Genomic DNA, 21721 nt, shown 5'->3' on the forward strand with positions numbered 1-21721 from the left:
TCTCTCAAGAATCACACACTTTGTTCCTTATGTGCCTCCTTATCTTACATAACAATTGATAGATTTCAAGTCATATTTTGGTCTTTCAACTAGAGTGCTTCAAATCAACTTGTTGGATGCAAACAATGAAGAATGCAAGGAAGACTACTTGTCAATCTTCATAGGATAAGGACAAATCCTAATAAGGCTTATGAACATAGAATAATCATGGTTTGTAATATCCATATACACTCATTGGATGGCAATCCTCCTTGTCTACAACATTGTATGGCCTTGCGTTTCCTTAACAGCAAGGATTCACTACAAAGAAGAATGATGATGACATATGCATGTCCAAGAATTAGGAGGACAAACCTAAGATAAGATTCCAAGAAAGCAACTTTTGCTTGCCCTAATCCTCCACTTCATTCGCAAGCACAAAGAAGAATGACATGGTCCCAAAAGGAATGTGTATTGTGACAAAATCGTGTGCCATTTGGTCTACCCATTGTGTCCAAATCTCTGTCCATAGAATGTTAGTTTAATTGATAGAGAATCTTGACTGCATTGCCATGTATCTTAGCTTGTGCTTTGATCCTTTCGCACCATTGTTTTTATTTGTACTTTAAATCTTGTGACTCATGATTCAAGGAGTTGGATATCACCATGGAGAGTGTCGGACTTTGCTAAGTGTTAGTCTAAGGGTTCGTCGTTAGTCTGAATTATAGAGACGATCTGACTTAGCCTTAGTTTTTAATTTTATTATATTCCGAAGATTACATAATAACATGATGGCCAATGGAAGGGAAGAGCTCTGAATCCAATAAGTTCAATAAGAGAAGACGAGGAAGTACTTGATGAGGTTCATTCGACACTCAGTTGATGCTCGACGTAAAAAAGAACATACATGAAAGTTAAAGAGAGACTTATTTACGATGATTAAGAAAATACTTTTTCAATCATTTTTATTTAGAGAATATTTTATATTATGATTTACGATGATGTGATAAATCCGATTAGACATTCACCTATCAAATCTCGATAGAACGACAAATATTGCCGATGTCACTGGGGAAGGAAAATATTCTTATGATAGCATCCCATCTTTAGATAAAGGTATGGTCAAGGGGAGAACAAAGTGGTGATCTATGGTAGGAGTGGGAGGAGAATTTGGCACCAAGACACATCCAAGGTGAACTCAAAAGCAAGAACGAATCCAATATCACACGGAAAAGGCACAAGAATGTTCCAAGGCTGCAACAGTTCATCCTAATGGAGACAAACACATTGCCCTAAGAATAGGAGCCATGACCACCACCATCAGATTCTTTCATGGAAAAGACCTGTCCTTGAATCATCACCAAGGATGGAACCCGTCACAGAAGCTGCTCCATGAGAAGAGAAGCTCTTGCCAGTGACCAACTCAGTGGTCATGCTTCTTCTTCTCCTCCATTTCAGATTGGCAGATGCTGCAAAAGGGTCCACAACACCATTGCCACAGATGCTGTGGCAGAAACCAATCTGCATGTAACATCTCTTACTGTTTTGATTGATCTACATGGATACATCTGTCACAATAGTATTGGCATATCTGATTCATTAGCCTTGTTGAATCAAATCTCCTCAAGAAATAGTATACCTTAGCCTAATACATAATGAGAGCTAATCCAATGGTGACTCTACGATATGAGCTCGATCTTATTGATTATGGTCTGACCTGATGACGAAATATCCAAATTTAATAGTAATACACTCATTAAATCCTTACAAGTTAATATAAATTCTTATTCATTTTTATGAAGGACTAAATCAAAGTATTATAAGTCGCTCGAAGAATAATGTTTAATGGCATTTGGGTTGTATCCGAAAACGCAACATCAACACCATTACTACTCAGACCCCACTTGAAAGTGATGTTCTTGGACTTATGATAAGGGAGGTTTTGATCTATGATTTAATCACAAACTTGAATTTACGATCCTAATCGGTTGGACTAACAATGAAGTCTATAAATTATGCTTGTGATGGTGAGTTGTATGGAAAAATAAAACTTGATACATTTGAATCAATACAGGTTGGGATTTTTACTAATGGTTCTACTAAAACTGTGAAAGAAGGCATGAATCTTAACATTAACTCTCAATCATCACTGTCTTCTCAGGAAAAATAATTAAGAAGGAAGAAGAAACCTAACTATGCACCCATTTTGATAAGGACAACCGAAGAGAATTGTCATTTTTAGATATAACATCGATGGAAAGCAGTCACCACCTTCAGCTTTCCTCCACAGAAAACATTACTATGGAACATGAAATAGTTGTCACATATTTATGATAGTGGTGATGGTGCACCCAATTGTGTTCTCATGGGAAAGATGCTTCAATGATGTGGCTTTACAAAAGGTGGGAAATGGTCCAAGTTACATGCATTGTTCCTTCCTTGAAGGTTGACTCATATGCATTTGATTGTTCTAATTAGTACATATAATGTCACACATAATTTCTCATTTAGTTGGCTAAAACAAATAATGAATTGTTTTCAAAGCAAGAAAATATGAATAAATGAAGGAATCAACCAACGTATCCTTAATAAGATACAACAATGCTATGTTACTTTTGTTCCAAGAAATTAATCCACACTATATGGATTTAGGTGCAAGTATTTACAAACAATAATACTATATGAACAACGATATTTCTTCTCTCTAAAATAAACCTCCAAAGCTATCATTTAGTTTATATTTTTGAACGAATGATATGTCATAGGTGCCCCGCAAGCCAATTACGTGAGTGATGACATGCGTAATATAATATACACTCTTTTTATTTATTATATTTTTTTCTTACTTTATATTGTTTATTACATGTATTGTGATGTCCATGAATTTGTGCAATGAGAATCATATCATGATATTATGATAATGAGATCGATTCGCCTTTAAACATAAATCTTAGATAATCTCAGACATAGGTCACTCGAGAGAGAAATCAAGATGACCGGATAGACTGGTGTACTGTATGCCTATCTATATGATGGAGATGACTAGTCTCATAGCTACTCATGTGAGGACACTAGAGATACCGCACAGGTTCTCATTGGAGAATGAGTTCATTGATTGATTCGCTCACGAAATATTGGATAATTGATGATACATCATTGTCAAACAACGATTTCGTCATCCTAGTAGTGTATCTAGTCTTTAAACTTAAAGACACAAAGGATGTTCTGTATGAATACTCTACTCTTTGATATCAGACTGATAGACCTAGAAGTTCCAGATCTAGCACAGCCAGTTATCGGAAGTAGCAGCCAAATTTACGAGCGCTATTAAGTGTTCATAGAGGATAATCCTCTCTCGATGTCATGAGGGAATATCTCATGTGTTTTTGCTTAGGCAAAACCTATATCATCCAATAGATTGGATTCTCTTGTATCATTTAGGGATTATGGCGTAGTTACCTAGTACATCCGTAATCAATGAGTCGAGTAAATTATTATGAAGATAATAATTTACTAAGCCAAAAGGAGTTCTGACAGGTATGACTTACGGCTAACTCGATATTGGGCCTAGAGGGCCACACACATATGATAGGTATTGCAATGAGTAGAGGTTCAGATATGAGATATCCGTTGGAGCCCCTATCTTATTTGATATCCAATAAGCTTATAAAATATTGGATCAGATCCAATAAAAACCAATGAGAGATTATTAGATAGAGATTCACTAATATTAGAAACTTAAGTAGTTGGATAGAAATTCAAGACCCAATATGGTAAGATATATTAGGGTTAAGTTGACAATGTGTGTCTATAAATAAGAGGGAACCAAAAGGTCATAAGTCAAACCCTTTTTGGTTGCCTTATATTCTTCTCTCTCTCTCTCTCTCTCTCTCTCTCTCTCCTTCTCAACCAGCAAACTCCTGTTTAGGGCATGTGGATAACAAGAATGACTGACTCCTTCTTAATTGTGTGGTATGTACAACGAAGAGATTTGAGCAACGATTTGTGGAGCATCTTCACAGTCCTTACTATGTGGATCACTACTAAAGAGGATGATAATTGACCTCCTTCATTCTCTTATATAGATATGTAAGTTTTTAGGAATATACGATATCCCAATGTAACACATCTTTCTTATACACGCGATTTTTGATTTGGCGGGATTTTACGCATCAATCTTCGCACAATGACGAGCGACTATTTTTCTGTGAAAATCTGAGAATGTTGTTTCTGATCTTCTGCTTCACATGTGATGTCGCCCTATATTTTTTAACAATGTCTCTTTCGTATCATGATATCCTATAATAAACATTAATCTTTTTCTTTATTTAAAATTTATAATATATTAGATAAAAGTTTCCACAAAGTAACCAATGGATCCATTAGAAACTCATTCTTAACAACAAGCTGGGTAAAACATAAAGTGATGCCTACGAAAGTGAAGCACCCACATAGACCCTAAAGAGAATCCACAAAAAGTGATGACAAAGGTTAATCCCTCAACTAAGTTTAGTTAGTCTAACTTTTATAAATCCAATCTATCTTTTATAAATCCTTGCTCTTGACAACACTAATGAAAATTTGGGAGGAAATCTTTTACCATTGAGTGATGGCCTTCGTGTTGTCTTGAGATTAAAAAAAATTGTAATGCAACAAATCAAAGTGAAATATAATTTGTAATGCTAATGCATGTGATAGTTGAAAAGAGATTCATTAATTTTATGTTTTGTTACATTAGTTTTGGGTCTTTCTTTCACCATGTAATAATGTCAATATCATTAAATCCAAAAGCTTATGATCTAATTTATTTTTATAGACACTCGATGAGTCGATGAAGCACTTAAAATATTAATTATGATATATCTTAGCCAAGCTTATATAAGATAAAATCTTAAATTTATTTATTAGATATAATCCAATTTAATATTTTTAACATGCTTGATTACAAACTAAATTATATTGAGAGACAACATTTTACATTTAAGATACTCTTTTGACCTAAATTTATCTTAAAATTTCTTTAAGAAACAAAAAATTTATGCATCATGAAGACATTAATTCAGCTCAAAAGCTTACGTTTTGTTTCTGAGAACTCTTTCGAATCTTATCGATATAATACTATTTTCTTATTCCTATCTCAAGATCTCTCCCATCAATATTCTCTTAACATTGTGTTGTTAAATTATATTCAAAGAAAAATTATTGAAGAAGCCAATTATAAACCCTTCATCATAAGAAATGCAGCTGAACATGAGTCATTCTTATGTCATCCAAACTACACATGTGGAAGATTCTTGGAGACAATGGTTAATGCTCTTTATTTCCTCCCCTTTTTCTTGATCCTCCCACTGTGTGTTGTTGTACCTATATCAGCTGGTCAATGGGTTCAAGTTACCATTGGAGGAAGAAGAAGAAGAAGAAAGCCCAATAAAAACTACTCTTCCAAGAGAGACAAAGAAGACAGAGGAGTAGGCACTCATGCATCCACAAGAGAAAAGCCAAGAAGTTGCCTGCCCAAACCAGCTTCCCAAAGTGGCACATCATTGTTAGGCTGTGCTTTTGAAGCATGGCTTCTCATGCTAGTGCTTCTACCTTTTAGACTTCAAAAGGTTGAGGTAAGCTATAAATGATTGACCCCCACAAAAAAAATAAAAATAGGGTTGATATGTTTTTCTAGATTTTAGGATCAAATCAAGTATATAAAAAATTTTATACAAAGAAAAAAATCTTTAAAAAAAATTATTATTTAGGCATATGTCGATGGATTCGTAAAGGATACAGAAATTCGTAAAGGTTTACAACTGAGATTTCGAGTTAACTTACGAGAACTTTTAATTTGTTAGTATCAAATAACATAAATTTAACTTCATAAATGAAATGATTGAAGATTAAAAATTAAGATTATTCAGTAAGATATAAATAATACTGAGATCACACATTGAATTTTTAATAGTAGCCTCATGATAAAAAAAAAAAATATGATTATTCATGAAGAAATAGAAGAAAAAAAAATGCAGAGGTGCATAATGAACATCATGAGCTATCTCATAATAAGATCATGTTCATTATTATTTGAATTATGTGTTGTAAATCTTATACATGAAGCACGTGGATGGCTGAGATTAGAGTGGCATTTCATCGAGCACTTACGTGGAAACCCAGCTGACCCCATACAAGACAATGGCATCAGCAAGTGCAGCTCGCTCTATAAATACCACCCTACAACAACATAGAATGGCCACCACACCTTGAGGAGCTCTTAGAGCTTGGCAATGGCTTCCCACGGCACAAGGCCTACTACTACTGCCTGCAACGAAATCCATGATGCAGTCACAACTCACACCTCCATCTCTCCCTCTCTTCTCCACCGGAAGAGCCTCGAAGAACTCTTCCCACCCTTCCTTGCCGAGAAGGTCATTGTCGCTTCTTGACCCACCCACGCTTGATCTCTGCCTCTTGTTCATGGCTGCTACCTTCTGGTGTTGCAGGTCGTCGCGGAGACGATCGCCACCTTCCTGCTCGTGTTCGTCACCTGCGGGTCCGCGGCGTTGAGCAAGAGCGAGGCGGGCGCGGTGTCGCAGCTGGGGGCTTCGGTCGCCGGTGGGTTGATCGTCACGGTGATGATCTATGCCGTGGGCCACATCTCGGGGGCGCACATGAACCCCGCCGTCACCTTGGCCTTCGCCGTCTCCCGGCATTTCCCATGGATAGAGGTGCGTACGTTCCTTCATCTCCTCTCACCCTCTTCCCCCAACTCCAGCAGCACTGTCAATGCCTCCACCTCATGCTTAGCTTTTATTGCTCTCTATACCTAAATTTCTTATAGAACTTGATGTTTACCATGCAGTAAGCCTTCATCTTTCACCATTAATATCAGATATATATATATATATATATATATATATATATATATATAATCCAATTCTAATAATGCATGATCTCTCCATATGAGTGGTTCATAGATAAGAAGATACTTTGAAGACCTCCCTTCATCACAGAAGAAAACATAAAAGCAAGTAATGCTGCTAAAATATTATCTTACAAACTCTTTTTCTTAATATTTATTGTTCCAATATATATATATAGATAAAAAGAATTGCTCTCTTTTTTTCTATGAACAGGTCAAAAGCTTGTGGCTAAAATTTATGAGAAGATTGTACTCAGATTTGTGATTTGACCAGTGGGATGACACAGGCCATGATTAATGATCCATGACAAGTTCAAGTGTGGTTCAAATCATTCCACAAAATCTGTAAAGAAATATGCCAAGTAGTCCTAATCACGAAAGACTCTCTCTCTCTCTCTCTCTCTCTCTCATGCAAGTTCTTTAGGGTTGGGACCAAAAGCCAAAACAAGGATGTGCTCCAGAGCTTCCTACCACTGAGCTTGCATTGATGCCTCACTAAGATGCAGAGCTTCAAATCATTATATGCCAAAAATAATTCCTTTAGTGATTCTTAGGGTCGTTCCATAATGGTAAGAATCATAAGAATTAAGTGACATATATTGAACTTAATTCATATCATAATAACTTGCGGAAATGTCGAAGATGTTAGAAATATAGAATAGTCTCATATTGCTAATGACCGAAAGAGTTGGATAATATATATTGGGTTTGATCGGACTTTATAATTTAAGCTTTTTATTTCCATAAGTGTAATTTATTATGTTAACACAAGAAGATGATCAGAAGCTATACCGCTCATGAAATCTTAGTTGTTTGATGAGTTTAGGGTTTATGCATCAGCCTGTTCACTTATCTCCCTACAATACATCCTTGCAGGTTCCATTCTACATCTCTGCTCAGATCTCGGGGGCCATGATCTCCTCCTTCGTCCTCCGCGAGCTGCTGCACCCCATCACCGATCTCGGTACCACGACGCCGTCGGACACAGCTCTGAAGGCCTTGGTCATGGAGATCGTGGTCACCTTCTGCATGATGTTCGTCACCTCGGCTGTAGCCACTGATTCCAAAGCTGTGAGTCCGCACCAACTCTTCTCACCGTGCCCACAGTTCATGCATGCTCCTCCTTGTTCTCATGCTTCCCAACACATCTTCGTCCTGTTGCAGGTAGGAGAGTTGGCAGGGTTAGCTGTTGGCTCGGCAGTCTGCATAACCTCCATTCTAGCTGGGTAAAATAATACATCTCATCATTCTTAGGATTGCAAGACTGACAGTGATACTGGTCATCAAAGTAGGAACCCTAATACTGAAAGTAATGTCACTTAGGTTGTAGATAAGGGTATACTAAGAACATATACTAACTAACACAGACTAAATAAGATTAACAGCAGTTTCAGTAGACGAAATGCATAGGGTTACAGCACTTAAAATGGGATGGAGCTGTGCAGGCCGATCTCAGGAGGGTCGATGAACCCAGCGAGGACGTTAGGCCCGGCGTTGGCGAGCAGGAACTACGATGCTCTATGGGTGTATCTTCTTGGGCCTGTGGTCGGCACCTTGTTAGGGGCGTTCTCCTACAGCTTCATAAGGATGACTGAGAAGCAACCGCTGTCGACTACCACCCAGAAATTGTCCTCCTTCAAGCTTCGGCGTTTGCAGAGCCAGGACATGCCGAGTCCTTTAGCCGATGCTTCCGGGCGTGTTTAGCCGGCAAGACTGGAGCCTGCGGAAGGAGACCGATGAGGATAAGTGCCAAGTATTGTCTTCTCTGTAGCTATTATCGTCATCTTAAGTGGCAGTCAACGACCGACGCCTCATTAGTATGACGCCATGTCTCCGTTCACTCAAACTAAGGCTCTTATAAGTGATATAATGATTCACTTACCAATTCCTCGTCTACTCTTCTCTATACCTTGTTTTCTATTCAACAATTTGGTGGTACCCGTTGTGGTCAACTTTCAGTGTCCAATCATCATCTCCAGTTACAAGTGTGGTAGGCCGCCACAAACGAAAACTAAATCATATATATATATATATATATATATATATATATATATATATATATATATATATATATATATATATATATATATATATATATATATATATAATCTTCTTCATATGTATGTGTGTAATATAAATTATACACACATATCATATGTATATCTTTGGAATGTCAAAGGTTATTTTAATTTTCTTCTAAATTTAAATTTATCATTAATATTCTCATGAAATCCAATATGTATTATATATTATTGTATTTAATCTTCTTCAGTTGACTATCATTTTCTGGTAAGAATTTTAAGAATATTCTATTTTTGATATTTTAAAATAATTATCTCTTGGTCTTTTTTTCCTCTTTTAAGTGAAGAATAATATTAAATGGAGCAGTTAGGACGGCGTGAGGCATCGTGTCGCCTCCGCGGCTTCTATTTCTCCGTGCCACCGTTCTTACTTTCAACCCCCCGACTGCGAGCATGGCGACCTCCGCTGCGCTCTTCATCCCCTCCTCCCCCGCGAGCTTCTCCCGAGCTGCCTCGATCTCTCGCTTACGCCTCCTTTCTCCTCCTTTTCTTCTTCCGATCGCGAGGCCGCTTCGGTTTAGACGCGTCTCTTCATCTCTCGCTCCTTCTTCCGCCCCTTCTCCTGTCCTCGATAATTCTCCGTCTCCATCTAAGGTAACCTACTTTTGACCAGATTTCCTTCTTTGCCTTCCCTTTGCCCCTTGTAATTTCTAGTTCAGGCGCCTGAAATCGGGTGTCTGATGGTGGTAATCGCGTTGGATCTTTCTGTGTAAATTGTTCTTGAATTTGTGGATATTTTGTGTTTATGTGAAACTTTAACTAGATGGTGCATATTTATACGGTTTCCATTGGAAAAGATTGCCCTTTTATTCCCTATTAGAAGAATTTCGTTGTGCATAAAATCTAGATGAGTAAAATAGGAGTATTTTCTTCGCTTGCATTTGGGTGATTTAGTATCGTGTTTTGCATTTGGCTGATAAGTGCCTGTGGCATTCCAGACTGGCAAGTGGCAGTGGAATTTTGACGGCAATTCTGTGAACGTCTACTATGAGGAGCATGAGGGGAAGAGTGCTGCAAATGCCAAGCAGATCCTCATGATCCCCACTATCTCGGACGTTAGCACTGTTGAGGAATGGAGGACAGTGGCGAAGGATATTGTTGCGCGAGAAGGAGATGTGCGATGCCGTGCTACTATCGTTGATTGGCCTGGTCTGGGATTTTCTGATAGGCCATCACTGGAGTACAACGCTGATGTCATGGAGAACTTTCTTGTCCAGTTTATCAATGCATCAGATGGTCCTCTGGCAAATTCAGGTGAAATTTTAATATGGGCTGACAAGAGTGACCACTTCCCTCATGTTGCCATTGTTTGTATTAGTCATATTCGTGTAGAACTGATCAAACTCCATTATTAAATTGATAACATATGATTCCAGTATCATTCCATTATTAAATTGCAAATAGAACCTAAATAAGTTAGACCATTTACTGAACCTTCATACTTAACACATCAAAAGCTACAATAATCTCAAGCAAAAGTAACCACTATCTACAAGTGTCTGCTACAATACCAGCATATCTCATCCCCTATTTTCCTGTTTTATTATGTATTCCTTTCTTCTAAAGCAGCACATGTTTCTCTGCCATCATAACCAATACCTAGGTAGGCCGCAACTGATTAATGTTTACATCCTAGGGCATTTATTTGATGGGTGAAGGGTGTATTATAGTAGTATAGGAGGATCGAAACTACTGAGCACATTTTGCAAAGAATTAACGTGTATTGGAAATCATATAATGTGCATATAAGACAGCAGATGCAAACTCTAATATAGAACTGTTAGCCAAAAACTTCTCATTAACAAACCTAGATGAGCTCTGGGTAACCAATGTTTTAATTCTCTAGAGAAGTCATGTACTTTCTACACAAAAGTTTAGAGGTAGTCATACTTAAGGGCATTGGTTATCTTGTGGATAACTTCATTGTTCAATTGATTGGTGCATCAGATTCTCCTCTGGTAAATTTAGGTGATCTGAAATTAAAGGTTTTGATTGTTGTGCAGCACAACTGCAATATGGTCATCTGCACAATTTCATGAATAATGATTATTGTAGCTCCATCCAAGAGGAATTGTCATACCACAGGCATTATAGCCTCAGTCAATTTCATTATTTGGATAAAGAAACATTGACTTGTATCTGTCACTAAGGCTCTTTCTTTTGGTGATGCAGTTTTTAACCACATCTTGAAAAAGTTCCAGGTCTCATTGAACCTGCATTAGTTTGACTGATCAACTAAATATAAGTTATTAAAAAATAGAGACCAAGAGTTTCTCCAAATTTTGTATGTTGCACTTTTAGAGTGACTTTTCTATGAATGCTTTTAATCACTTAAATTCGGTATAATGTCTTCACTCTTATGTTTGGAATGGGTGCCCGACTATATAGTTACTGATTCATGTGGCGCCTCATAGGACATTGTCCAATGGGAGAATGCTGCAGTATAAGATTTTTTCCTGTATTAGAAATCACATAATGTGAATGTACAAAATTGATATGTAATGGAAAATTGTTAGACAATTTTTTGTTGTACATGTTCAAATGAGCTAAGCATAACTAATGTCTCTCAAATTCATATGTATGAATTGTTAATATCCATGAAACCTTCTTTTGAGCTGTGACTTCTTATTGTGAGATTACTTTTCCAGCTATTGTTGTATGTTCTTATTTTATTCTATCAAAATCAGAAGGCGAGTTGGTTATTTTTGGGGGAGGACATGCAGCAACTATTGCAGTTCGTGCAGCTGGAAAGCGTTCAATTAGTCCTGCATCCATAGCAGCTGTTGCACCTACTTGGGCTGGTCCTCTTCCTATAGTCTTCGGTCGAAGTTCAGACATGGAGTCAAGGTACTTACTTGTTTGACTTGATCTTGTATTGTTTCATATTTAATCTTATTTCCAACATATAAGTTGTAGAACATATATTAAGTGTACCTAAACTCATACAGAAGTTAGGTTTTTTGAATCTATGATGCACTTGAAAAAATGATCTGCAAGTAGTAGTTGTAATGGATGGACAAATACTAACAGATAGTGACTTTGTTGTTTCTAACCTTCAACAGAAGTTTGCAAATATAACTAATAAAAATAACAAAGAAATTAATTAAAGAAGAGAGATCCTTTTAGTTAAATATCCTGTTTGTCTGCTTAGTGCATCTGAAATGTTGGATATGTTACAATTTTCCTATGACCTTTTAATCTTTGACTATATTTCCAAATTTATATAGAAGCTCTCTAATGTCTCACTTTCAGCTGGTCTTCAAGGTACTGTGTAAAGCTCCTAATTAAAGATCAGTGATCTTGTCAGCATTTTCAGCTAGGGTTTGGAGGGACTTGAGAAAGCCCTTGCACATTAGCACAGCTTTATTGAAGCTGGAGAACACAATGTTAATCGAGGATTGTAGAGGATAGGTGGATTAAAATAGTGACTGCTATGTGTCAATATATATGTTCAAATGCTATCCTTGTGCATCTGATTCCCAAGGTCAAAAACTTTTAGATAGATTGGCCTTTATACATGTGTGAGGTGCAGGCATATACAATATTTGTTCATGCACTAAAACTTAAGTGTCTACTCTCTATACAAAATTTTACAGTCCAAAGTAGTTATGGATCTAAGCTTCTTCTCCTCATAAGTTTATGCAATTAATTTGCATGGTTGGATTGTTTTGTGTCTAATCAAGGTAATTTCATGAAATCTAAGTGTTTGAATATGATCTCTATCTCAAGAGGTCATCTACAGGGAAAAACAAGCTGTTGAACATCCAAAATGAAGTTCACCTGATAGTCGCAATAAGCTTAGGTGTTTAGAATTTGTGCTTACAATGTAAACTAAGGTGCTTGTTTTTGGCAATGTATATATCTTGCAAGGTGATCATGTCCTGCTTTCAGTTTTCCAGTATTGATTACTGGTGAACTTTACAGCAAAGATAGAACATAGAACTGCCGTACTTACATGACCCCATGCCAATTTCTCTAGGTATGGACTCCTGAGGGGCACTCTGAGGGCGCCAGCAGTGGGTTGGATGATGTACAATGTGCTGGTGAGCAATGAGAAATCCATTGAATCCCAGTACAGGTCCCATGTCTATGCAGACCCAGAGAATGTCACACCAAGCATTGTGGAGAGCAGATATAACTTGACAAAACGGAAGGGTGCTCGATATGTTCCTGCTGCTTTTCTGACAGGCGAGCTTGATCCCGTTAAGTCTCGTGAGGAGTTTCTCCAACTATTTGGAGAACTGGAAGGGAAGATGCCAATATTGGTCGTATCAACAGCCGGTGCCCCCAAGAGGTCAAAAGCCGAGATGGATGCTCTAAAAGAAGCCAAAGGTGTCACTAAATTTGTGGAGGTTCCAGGGGCTCTTCTTCCACAAGAGGAGTATCCCTTAACAGTTGCAGAAGAGCTGTACAAATTCTTGCAGGAGCATTGTGGTTCAAAGAGCTAAAGTAAAAAGGTCATCAACCTGATCCTTCCTTTTTCCGGATCTCCTAGGAAGCTGTGGAGTTCAAATCAGTCATGTTTTATGGCAATTCTGGAATTCTGTATGATTTCTATCATTCCATTGATATAGTGTTATATCATCCTCTGTAGTATCAATAATATGTTATACTGCCCATTGGGTGTCAATCATATATGCTCCCTTCAATCAGAACTAGATATTTCCAGATAGAAAACTTCAATCACTAAGTTGACATGTATTTTTCGAGTGACAAATAGTATGACCTGTGTCATTGTTTAAGATATTTTCAGTGACATAATTAATTTGTCCCAAAAATTTTCATGTCATCTTGCTAGTATCAATTTCTAGTTGTAAATTGCAGGTGAATAAGTAGTCACAACATCATTATATTGTCTTATTACTCATTTTATGATACAATCTGAATAAATCAGCCATGAATATAATTTGTCGCATGATTTAATGACAAATATATTTTTTTTGTTACTGAAATTTTTACTGATGGATCATTTAATCACTGGATCTTTTAGTGATAAATATTTGTATTTTTTCAAATATGCAAAAAAAAGAAGATATTTTTATTTTTTTTTTGTTTTCATGGAAAATCTCTGATTTTTTACGTTGAAGTGGACGGTTGCGATCAACTGTCATTATACTTTCTTTCTCTCTTTCCCGTCCATCGCGCGGCGATTAAATCCTAAAACCCTCCCGACCTCGTCCTTTGCCGTAATCACGTCTCCCCGAACCCTACTCCACGCGATCGACGTCTTCGCCTCGATCGCCCCCCTTTCTTACCCTTGATACGAATTGGGAGCTCCGCTCGCCTTCGATGGCGATCACCGTTTTCTTAAAGGTCCCTGGTGAGGGATCGCTTGGCCTCCTCTCCAAGCTCGTCCTCGATCTCCCCGAACGCGAATTGATCGAGGCCTGACGGTCCGCCGTGGATGCCTGCGTTGAACGCGTCCTCTCGTTGGCCTCAAGTAAGATGGTAACGGCTTCTCTCCTTTTCTCCATTCCGAGTTCATCCTCCATACATGTCAGAACGGCTTCATCTTTTTCGCTAAGGCCAAATTATAAAGCAAATGAAATTTGTCTAACATCTAGAAATTGAAGAAATAGAATTATGAAACTGATATAGCATCACTCTTTTAAACACGATTAAAGTACTATTTTTGTTTAGATTGGTGATAGTTCCAAGATATACTTGTGGATTAATATTCTTGCAGTTTAGTCTTACACATTGATAGTGAAAGATTTAGTTTCCCTCAAGTACTGATTGGGGTACAAGTTAATGCTAAGAACTGATATGAATTTGCTGATATTGGTAAATAAAAAGATACAAAACAATTGATATGGCAAGTAGATTCTTTTTATTGTGTAATTATCATGTTCAACAAGCCTTGAGATTTACTTAGAGAGTTAAAAATGTTATTGTCTAACATGATAAACAATAAATAATTAGCAAGTATTGCTATATTCTTAAAAAATTGCTTCAGTAATTTTAGAAAATTGAGGCCGAAATAACATTTCAATATCGTCGCCTTATGATGCTCAATACAACTGACAGTTGACAACATTTTTATATCATATACACATCTTGTCCATTGAAGAAAAGTGAAGTCCTCAAGTTTCTAATGTCATATTTCTCATCTCTCAAGTTCATTGAGTATCCTATTAGTCAACATTATTAAAAGATTTGGATACTTCAACAAAGTTTTTGAAATGCATCTGAGATATTTGAGCACTGGCACCTGATACACATTAGATATTGGGCATGGTAAGCATTTAGAAGTATATATATCTTGTAGTTGGCCACTATGCTTAGACTTGGACTTTTAGTTTTGAAGCATTCATGTTGGATGTGCCTGCTATGCCCCTCATTTTTAACATTCCTCCAAATTAATAATTAATTTTTGCATTCCAAGCAGCTTCAGAGCTTGGATAGACTTGGTGCTAAGATTATCCTTAATTGTTTCTTTCTCACTGATATGCTGCCTGATTGCACAATTCCAGCTTCTCTTGTTTCGATATTGTCAGATGAAATGCCTGGGAACTGGAAATATTTTGCAAGCATTAGATGACACAATAGGCCAATACTAATAATGGCACAAAATCATACTGGTCGTGTTGGCCTTTGCAAACTTTTATGATGCGATGATGTTAGAACTACTGTCTATCTAGGTGTTAGTAGATTTAGTTTATAGGTGAACAATGTCTGCACAAATTCGATGTCTTGAATAGAAAACACTGGTGACCTTCACAACTTTTACATTCGGTGCCTGTTAACTTGGATTTCTTTTCTTGTTTTTGCAGGTAAACTGGAATCTGGAACAAAACTTGCTGCATTCTGTACACAAACACTAATGGCCTTAGAAGTTTTTATTCATCCCTGAGCCCTTCCTATAGTCAGACTTTGAGGTTTCCAAGATCTCCGTACATGAAGGTTTCGAAAATACATTCCACAACCGTCAGAAACATGGCATGCATTCTTTTCTAACGGGCGACCAAGGAAGTAATGAATGAGATGGATGATGATGATGATGATGAACTGTTGAGTGGCTGGCTTAGTGCTGATGAAGACCAACCTGTTCAGTGTCTCAACATTTTTATGAGAGAAAACATATACAAGTTGATTCAGCCGGAGGTCATTAGATTACTGAAGGCGTTCAAGAACCATCAAGAATCCATGAAGAGGAAATAATATGCCCGAGCCAAGAGAAAAATATGGCTGAGACACACAAAGTGGAAGACCCGAGTTCCAGAGCTATTGTTATGGCTGTCGATGACAAGGCATCTCCAGATGAAGGCGATACCACTAACCAAGATGTTCCCAAGGATGACTCTTGCTGGTTAATGTTTAGTAATTTGGAAGCCCCAGATGCATCTTATGGCTGGGGCTGATGCTTCTGAATGCTTACCTAAGTCTCTGATAAGGTTAAGGAGCCGCTGCTTACCTATGATTCTGATTCAGTGTCTCTTGATTCACTACCAAATATTATTGATGCAGATCCAGACACCATCTATATCTCGAGGTGCTATGTTCTGTTTTCATCTTAATTTACAGTTTTGTAGCTAACTTAAGATGATTTCAGATGGAAGCAGATAGAATGTCTCATCATAATGTCCTCTTAGCTGATATCTATGGTTGAGTCTCCAAGAAATGGGAGGATCTGCATGCACAGAACAACAATTTTGAGCTACTTTGTAATGAAATCCAAGTCCTTTCAGGTGACACAAATCTCATAGACTTCTGTAGACGGCCTCTGTTTTTTCTGTTTCCCTTTCATTGCATGTCATTAAGAATTTGTATTATGTTGTTACAGAGCTACGTGACGTGTCATTTCTCCGTGTGGCAGATCTCAACCGACTCTCTGATTCCAACCGCCCCGTCTCCCTTCACGCGTGGTTCGAAATTGGTCCTCCACGTGGCCTTTCCAATCTGGCATTCAATCGTGGCTTGAAGTGCCGTTATCCGCGTGGCAGATCTCAACGAACTCTTGTATCCACGTGTCAAGCTCGTCACCTCGCGCACCCGTCGAGGTCGCGTGCCGTAAACGTAGCAGCAAACCCGTCTCTCTCACTGCCTCTGCCCCCGTCGATCCCCTATTTATTTTCCTCCCCAGCCAAAAACCCTATCACCGGATACGTGAGAGAGAGAGAGAGAGAGAGAGAGACCACATGACGGCGGCGATCTCGATGGTTGGGGAAGGGAAGGAAGAGAAGGGGCCGGAAGTGGAAGAGAGCGGCGGTGGCCGGCCGTTGGTCCACAGCCAGGTGCGAAGAATACGGGAGGAGGACCTCCGGATCGGCGACGGCACCGGCGAAGGGCTGAGCGCGAGGGATCTTCGGATCCCCGTTCCCCTCCACACCGCCGCCGCCGCCGCCGACGCCCTCCTCTGCTCCCGCTCGGCGCTGCCCTCCTCCCCTCTCCGCAAGAGCAAGGCCGCCTTTGGATCAGCTTAGGTTCGTAGTCTCTCTCTACGAGATGATCCTTCTCTTTCGTTCCCCTCCCATCTTTATTATACCCATTCTTTCTCCTAATATCATAATAGATTTACCTTTGAAATTTTCTTCGAAAAACCATGGTAGATATTTATTTTTTTATGTTATGGATGCATATTGTACTCTTTATGAAAAATGTTTTTTTATTATTTCGTCCTTATATATGATTTTTGTCAATCCGTTTGCATGTGCAGGTGGCGACGTGGAGGCAGGCCAAAGTTCTGGAAGTAATTTTCTAATTCTTTTTTTTTTTTTTTTTTGGTAGTGTGTGTGTGTGTGTGTTTCCCTTCTTCAGCCTTCTTGCGGTCCATTGTACAGGAGCAGTAGATCTTATATTTGTAGACTGTAGAATTGGTCATAAGCAAACGTATGATTGATTGCAGAGTTTTGGTCTATTTCTCCCCATTTCTTTATTCTTTTTACATTTTATTCGGTTGGCGAGTACACTCTCACAACCGTCAGGTCAACTAACTCTGTAACCGTCGGGGAGCGAGAGAGCGCGCGGGTAGGCGGGCGGGAGGCTTCGAGGAAGCTTCCATCGATTGGACGGTCCACCACGGACGTTCGCGCCTCGCCCCACGTCATCTGCCGTGGATCCCACGGACTCTAGATGGACCCCTGGTGAGCTCACGCGTTTCATTTCTTACAGCACTGACCATATGGGTAGGTATTTTTTTGGGTGTTCTTAGCGCTGTTTAATCTGAATTCACGAACATCAGCAGCTGACGCCAAAAGCTGGAGGAAGTCCATTTCTCATCATCCTAAAGTTTGACCACATTAAGCTTTCAGTCTTACCCAAAAATGATGAGTTGCATCTCAAGCTAGACCGTTCGTGGTAGGATTAGGGATACAAAATTGCCGAGGTTAGGTCTGTTTCCCTCGAGCTTACGGAAGCCGCTCCCCCAAGTTGGTCTAGTGGCAGATAAGGCAGAGAAAGGGAATATTATAGATGAACTAAGTAGAATTTTTCTTGTGTTATGTACAGGAAATCCAAGGTTACCCGTGCTACATCAAAAGTCCCACACTTGGAACAAGTTACATTATGTATGCATATGCAGATACATTAGGTGGAGTGGAACAAAGGAGAGGACGAACCGTGCTCACGACCGGAGGAGACTGCGGATGATGTCGGCCTCGGCGCTGTCGCTGTCCATGGTCGCCATGAGGGCCGAGAGGCGGTTGCTCAGGTCGTCGACCTCCCGGTTGAGTTTCCTGATGTAGTTGCACGTCTCCTTCAGTAGCTTTGCTGCCGAAGCCTGCAGAAGAGAGCACAGAGACACTGACATCAGATGAGCAACACAAGTAAGGAGTCGAGGGACTTGAGGAGGGGCGCTTGCTTACCCTGCCGCTGCCTCGTCGGCGGGCTTCTGGGAGGAGGGACTGCAGCTTGGAGACGAGCTCGCTGATCTCCTCCTCTGAGATCCTGGACCTCCTGCTCGACATCTTGCGACCTGCCTCAAAATGGTGTGGTAAGGAGGGAGGGAGAGCTATATAGGAGATGGACAGAGGGCCTTGGGTTGAAATCTCCTCAAAGATAAGCCTCTACAAGGAGTGAAGGCATGAGGGTAGGACATGGCTATCTCAAGTGGCTTATCATGTGATGAATTCCACTTGTAGGCCCTTTCTCTACAGGAAAACGGAAGAGACTCGATTCAGGGGAGAGGTGCTTGCCCTTTTGGGGGTGGGCACGAGTCGCATGCGACCATGAGAGACAAAAACACACAGCAGCAGCAGCTGCAGTTGCAGGTGGAGACGGGCGGGCAGGACGGCCTCCACTCCTCCCAAACCCACACAAACAGTGGCTGCCCACCATATGTGTCTCTTCCAACACGTCCACATGCGCTTTAAATGGCGTACCAACTTGTGATGACACCCATGGTGGTGTGCAGGAAACCTTCTCATGCAGTGTCGATGGATCGTGTGTTTCAACTGTAGAGAATTGAAGGTAGAACAGGAAGAGGAGAAGGGAGAAAGGAGAGAGGGCATGTACGACTGAGAAGCTCTCCACCTGCCATGGCCGGATGCGACGAGTTAGGTGCGAGAGGGCCGAGTGACGGACGGTGGGAACCCATCGAGATTAATATATATGAGTATATGTATACACGACAAATAGATGTCCAACACGGGAGGAGTCGATGCAGCGCCGCGTGGCCTCGCACGCACTTTAAAGCAGAGATGCTCGGAGCCTCGTGGCTACGGATAGGTATGTTGACTCCGAGGAGGATCCAACACAGTTGTTTAGCTTTAAGATTCGCGCAGGGTTACTGCAGGGTGAGGGGTAGGCTGTAAACTCGACGCGTGCCATCGAGGATGATTGAAATTGAGAGAGAGAGAGAGAGGAACGACTCAATCAAGAAATCGAGGATGATTGAAAATGAATCAGTATCTGGGTATGGATGCTGTCCATCTCTCGACGTACTGCTTGAGATTGAGATTGGGGGAAGTTTGTCTCGTTCTCTCCCATAATGTTTATGTTAGAAATGATTAAGATAGTGATGTGGGTTAATCATTTGGCTCCGTTGATGATGTGGCTTCATTGACATGGCTCACCCACTTGTCGTCTATGGCTCAACCACCTCTATCGGGATGGCTCAACTATCGATCGAGGTTAATCAATTGCCCTTTATGTAATCGATTACATATCGTAATTGACCTGTTGAGGTGAGGGTTTCTTGTCGGTTTTGAAATGGATCCATTTTGGTCGTGAGGTCAGCAATCTTGATTCGAATTTGTTTGGTGAACTCATGCATTTGAGCTTAATCTCCCCAATTCGATCAGATTTGCATTCTTATGCTCCAACAATGAGTGAAGCAAAATAATGTCATCTCTTCGGCTGTTGTTCTTATAATAAAATATATTTTAAATATCAGTCATGTCATGATCCACGTCACGTCATGCTCCCGTCGAATCAACACGAGGTTTGACTCCCCATGCTGAATCGAAACTCGCTCGGGAAGGTGCCCCCTCGGTAAGTCTCGTCCTGGAAAGCTCGGGACAACGTTGTTTAGCGTCGTTCCATGCTCACCAGGCGATATCCGTACAAAGGTACAATATAGCCCCTCGAGGGTTAGTCGTCACGCTAAATCTGCGTACGATCGATCCTCGGGCAATAGTATAAAAATCCCTGACCGGTACCTAACCAAGGGTAAGAATAAAAAAAGAAGAGAAGATCACTAACTTAATCTACGAGGGATCCAACTCAGGAACACCCTGACCAGAGTCTGTGTGTAGGAGTTTGGCCACCCCGGAGGCACGATCAACCCGATCGACGACTCAACTCGTCCTCGGCTCGTCCACCGTCTGATCGAGAAAAGTGCCGCCAACCCTGGGAGCTCCGAATATTGGCTCGTGAATGAAGCCGTGCCGACACCTATATCATACACCATTGCAAGCCCCTTTTCAATCGGATCTCGGGAAAGAAATCATACCATTCCAAAATCCAGTTTAATGGAGGGTGGACTTCCTGGTTACGACTACGGACGCTTCTGCCGTCCACTTCCTTGGCTTGGCATTTATGGCTTTGCTCGTCTGTATGTGATCCACAGAAGAAGTCAAGATTGGTCCCTGTGAGAGATACTGTGCAGACAGTGTCTGGTTTCCAGCATGTGCTGATATGAGCAATCTTGCTCCAAATATGAGGCCATCATCATCTTAAAAAATTAAAATTATATTTTTTTATTATATTAAATGATATATAAAATGCTCAAACTTGATTTCGAACTTAAAGATACATCACTTGTATAATAATATACTAATAATCAATCGGGTGTCTCAGCAGAGATATAAATTCTTATCTAACTCATCATAGTATGAGGTCATAATCTTAACCTGAATTCGAACTAAGATACATTACTTGTATAATAATATATTAATAATCAATCGGGTGTCTCATTAGAGATAGATATAAATTTTTATCGAACTCATCATAATATGAGGTAATAATGTTATTCGTATAAATAAAAAAAATATAAGCTTCGTTTAACTCACTATAATGTCTTATCAAACTCTAAAACTCCAACTTCTTGGTGGTGTCTTTCGATCCAATAGAAAAGCATGATTATAATTTTATGTTTATAAAGAAAAAAATTATAATTTTCGAACTCAAATCCTAAGCATGTAAGATTGTAAAGGATAAACCTCATTCCACTTTGAACGCTAAGAAAGGACGAGAAATGAAAAAATAACGACGAAAAGTCAAAAATCCCTCCATATAAAATAAAAAAGAGAATTATGATAAGTTAAAAGCCACTACATATAAGAAAAGAAGAAAAAGGAAAAAGATAAAAGAGAAC

The 21721-nt window shown here is 39.5% G+C and overlaps 3 protein-coding genes across 4 annotated transcripts; 2 read left to right on the forward strand and 1 right to left on the reverse strand.

Moving 5' to 3' along the window:
* The first annotated feature begins 6232 nt into the window (after positions 1-6232).
* On the forward strand, positions 6233-8782 carry LOC135612913 (aquaporin NIP2-1-like). The gene is made up of 5 exons (XM_065109729.1): positions 6233-6392; positions 6468-6692; positions 7763-7957; positions 8051-8112; positions 8332-8782. Exons 1-5 carry the CDS (start codon positions 6252-6254, stop codon positions 8588-8590), a joined length of 882 nt encoding a protein of 293 aa, XP_064965801.1. The 5' UTR covers positions 6233-6251; the 3' UTR covers positions 8591-8782.
* Positions 8783-9272: 490 nt separating this feature from the next.
* Positions 9273-13622, forward strand: LOC103985431 (uncharacterized). Of its 2 annotated transcripts, none has more exons than XM_065109727.1 (4): positions 9273-9561; positions 9906-10221; positions 11658-11814; positions 12947-13622. In XM_065109727.1, the coding sequence occupies exons 1-4, from the start codon at positions 9361-9363 to the stop codon at positions 13413-13415; spliced, it is 1143 nt and encodes a 380-aa protein (XP_064965799.1). In that variant the 5' UTR covers positions 9273-9360; the 3' UTR covers positions 13416-13622. The 2 variants fall into 2 exon arrangements, with proteins under 2 accessions (XP_064965799.1, XP_009401396.2); XM_009403121.3 differs by having other exon boundaries at positions 9276-9561; positions 11655-11814.
* A 4046-nt stretch (positions 13623-17668) lies between these two features.
* LOC103985430 (transcription factor ILI5) lies at positions 17669-19474 on the reverse strand. Its single transcript, XM_009403120.3, has 2 exons — positions 18771-19474; positions 17669-18685 (listed from the first exon to the last, which is right to left on the reverse strand). Exons 1-2 carry the CDS (start codon positions 18870-18872, stop codon positions 18530-18532), a joined length of 258 nt encoding a protein of 85 aa, XP_009401395.2. The 5' UTR covers positions 18873-19474; the 3' UTR covers positions 17669-18529.
* Between the last annotated feature and the right edge of the window lie 2247 nt (positions 19475-21721).

This window comes from Musa acuminata, chromosome BXJ2-5 (genome assembly GCF_036884655.1).
Source record: "Musa acuminata AAA Group cultivar baxijiao chromosome BXJ2-5, Cavendish_Baxijiao_AAA, whole genome shotgun sequence".
In the NCBI taxonomy this organism is placed as follows: domain Eukaryota; kingdom Viridiplantae; phylum Streptophyta; class Magnoliopsida; order Zingiberales; family Musaceae; genus Musa; species Musa acuminata.

What these genes read in the sequence shown, in the direction of transcription:
- LOC103985431 (XM_009403121.3), top strand. Translation starts at nt 9,361, where the DNA reads ATGGCGACCTCCGCTGCGCTCTTCATCCCCTCCTCCCCCGCGAGCTTC. An exon ending in TGGTCCTCTGGCAAATTCAG is followed by an intron (nt 10,222 to 11,654) that starts GTGAAATTTTAA and finishes TATCAAAATCAG; the next exon opens with AAGGCGAGTTGGTTATTTTT. An exon ending in AGTTCAGACATGGAGTCAAG is followed by an intron (nt 11,815 to 12,946) that starts GTACTTACTTGT and finishes CAATTTCTCTAG; the next exon opens with GTATGGACTCCTGAGGGGCA.
- LOC135612913 (XM_065109729.1), top strand. Translation starts at nt 6,252, where the DNA reads ATGGCTTCCCACGGCACAAGGCCTACTACTACTGCCTGCAACGAAATC. An exon ending in CACCCTTCCTTGCCGAGAAG is followed by an intron (nt 6,393 to 6,467) that starts GTCATTGTCGCT and finishes CTGGTGTTGCAG; the next exon opens with GTCGTCGCGGAGACGATCGC. An exon ending in GGCATTTCCCATGGATAGAG is followed by an intron (nt 6,693 to 7,762) that starts GTGCGTACGTTC and finishes ACATCCTTGCAG; the next exon opens with GTTCCATTCTACATCTCTGC.
- LOC103985430 (XM_009403120.3), bottom strand. Translation starts at nt 18,872, where the DNA reads ATGTCGAGCAGGAGGTCCAGGATCTCAGAGGAGGAGATCAGCGAGCTC. An exon ending in GCCGACGAGGCAGCGGCAGG is followed by an intron (nt 18,686 to 18,770) that starts GTAAGCAAGCGC and finishes TCTCTTCTGCAG; the next exon opens with GCTTCGGCAGCAAAGCTACT.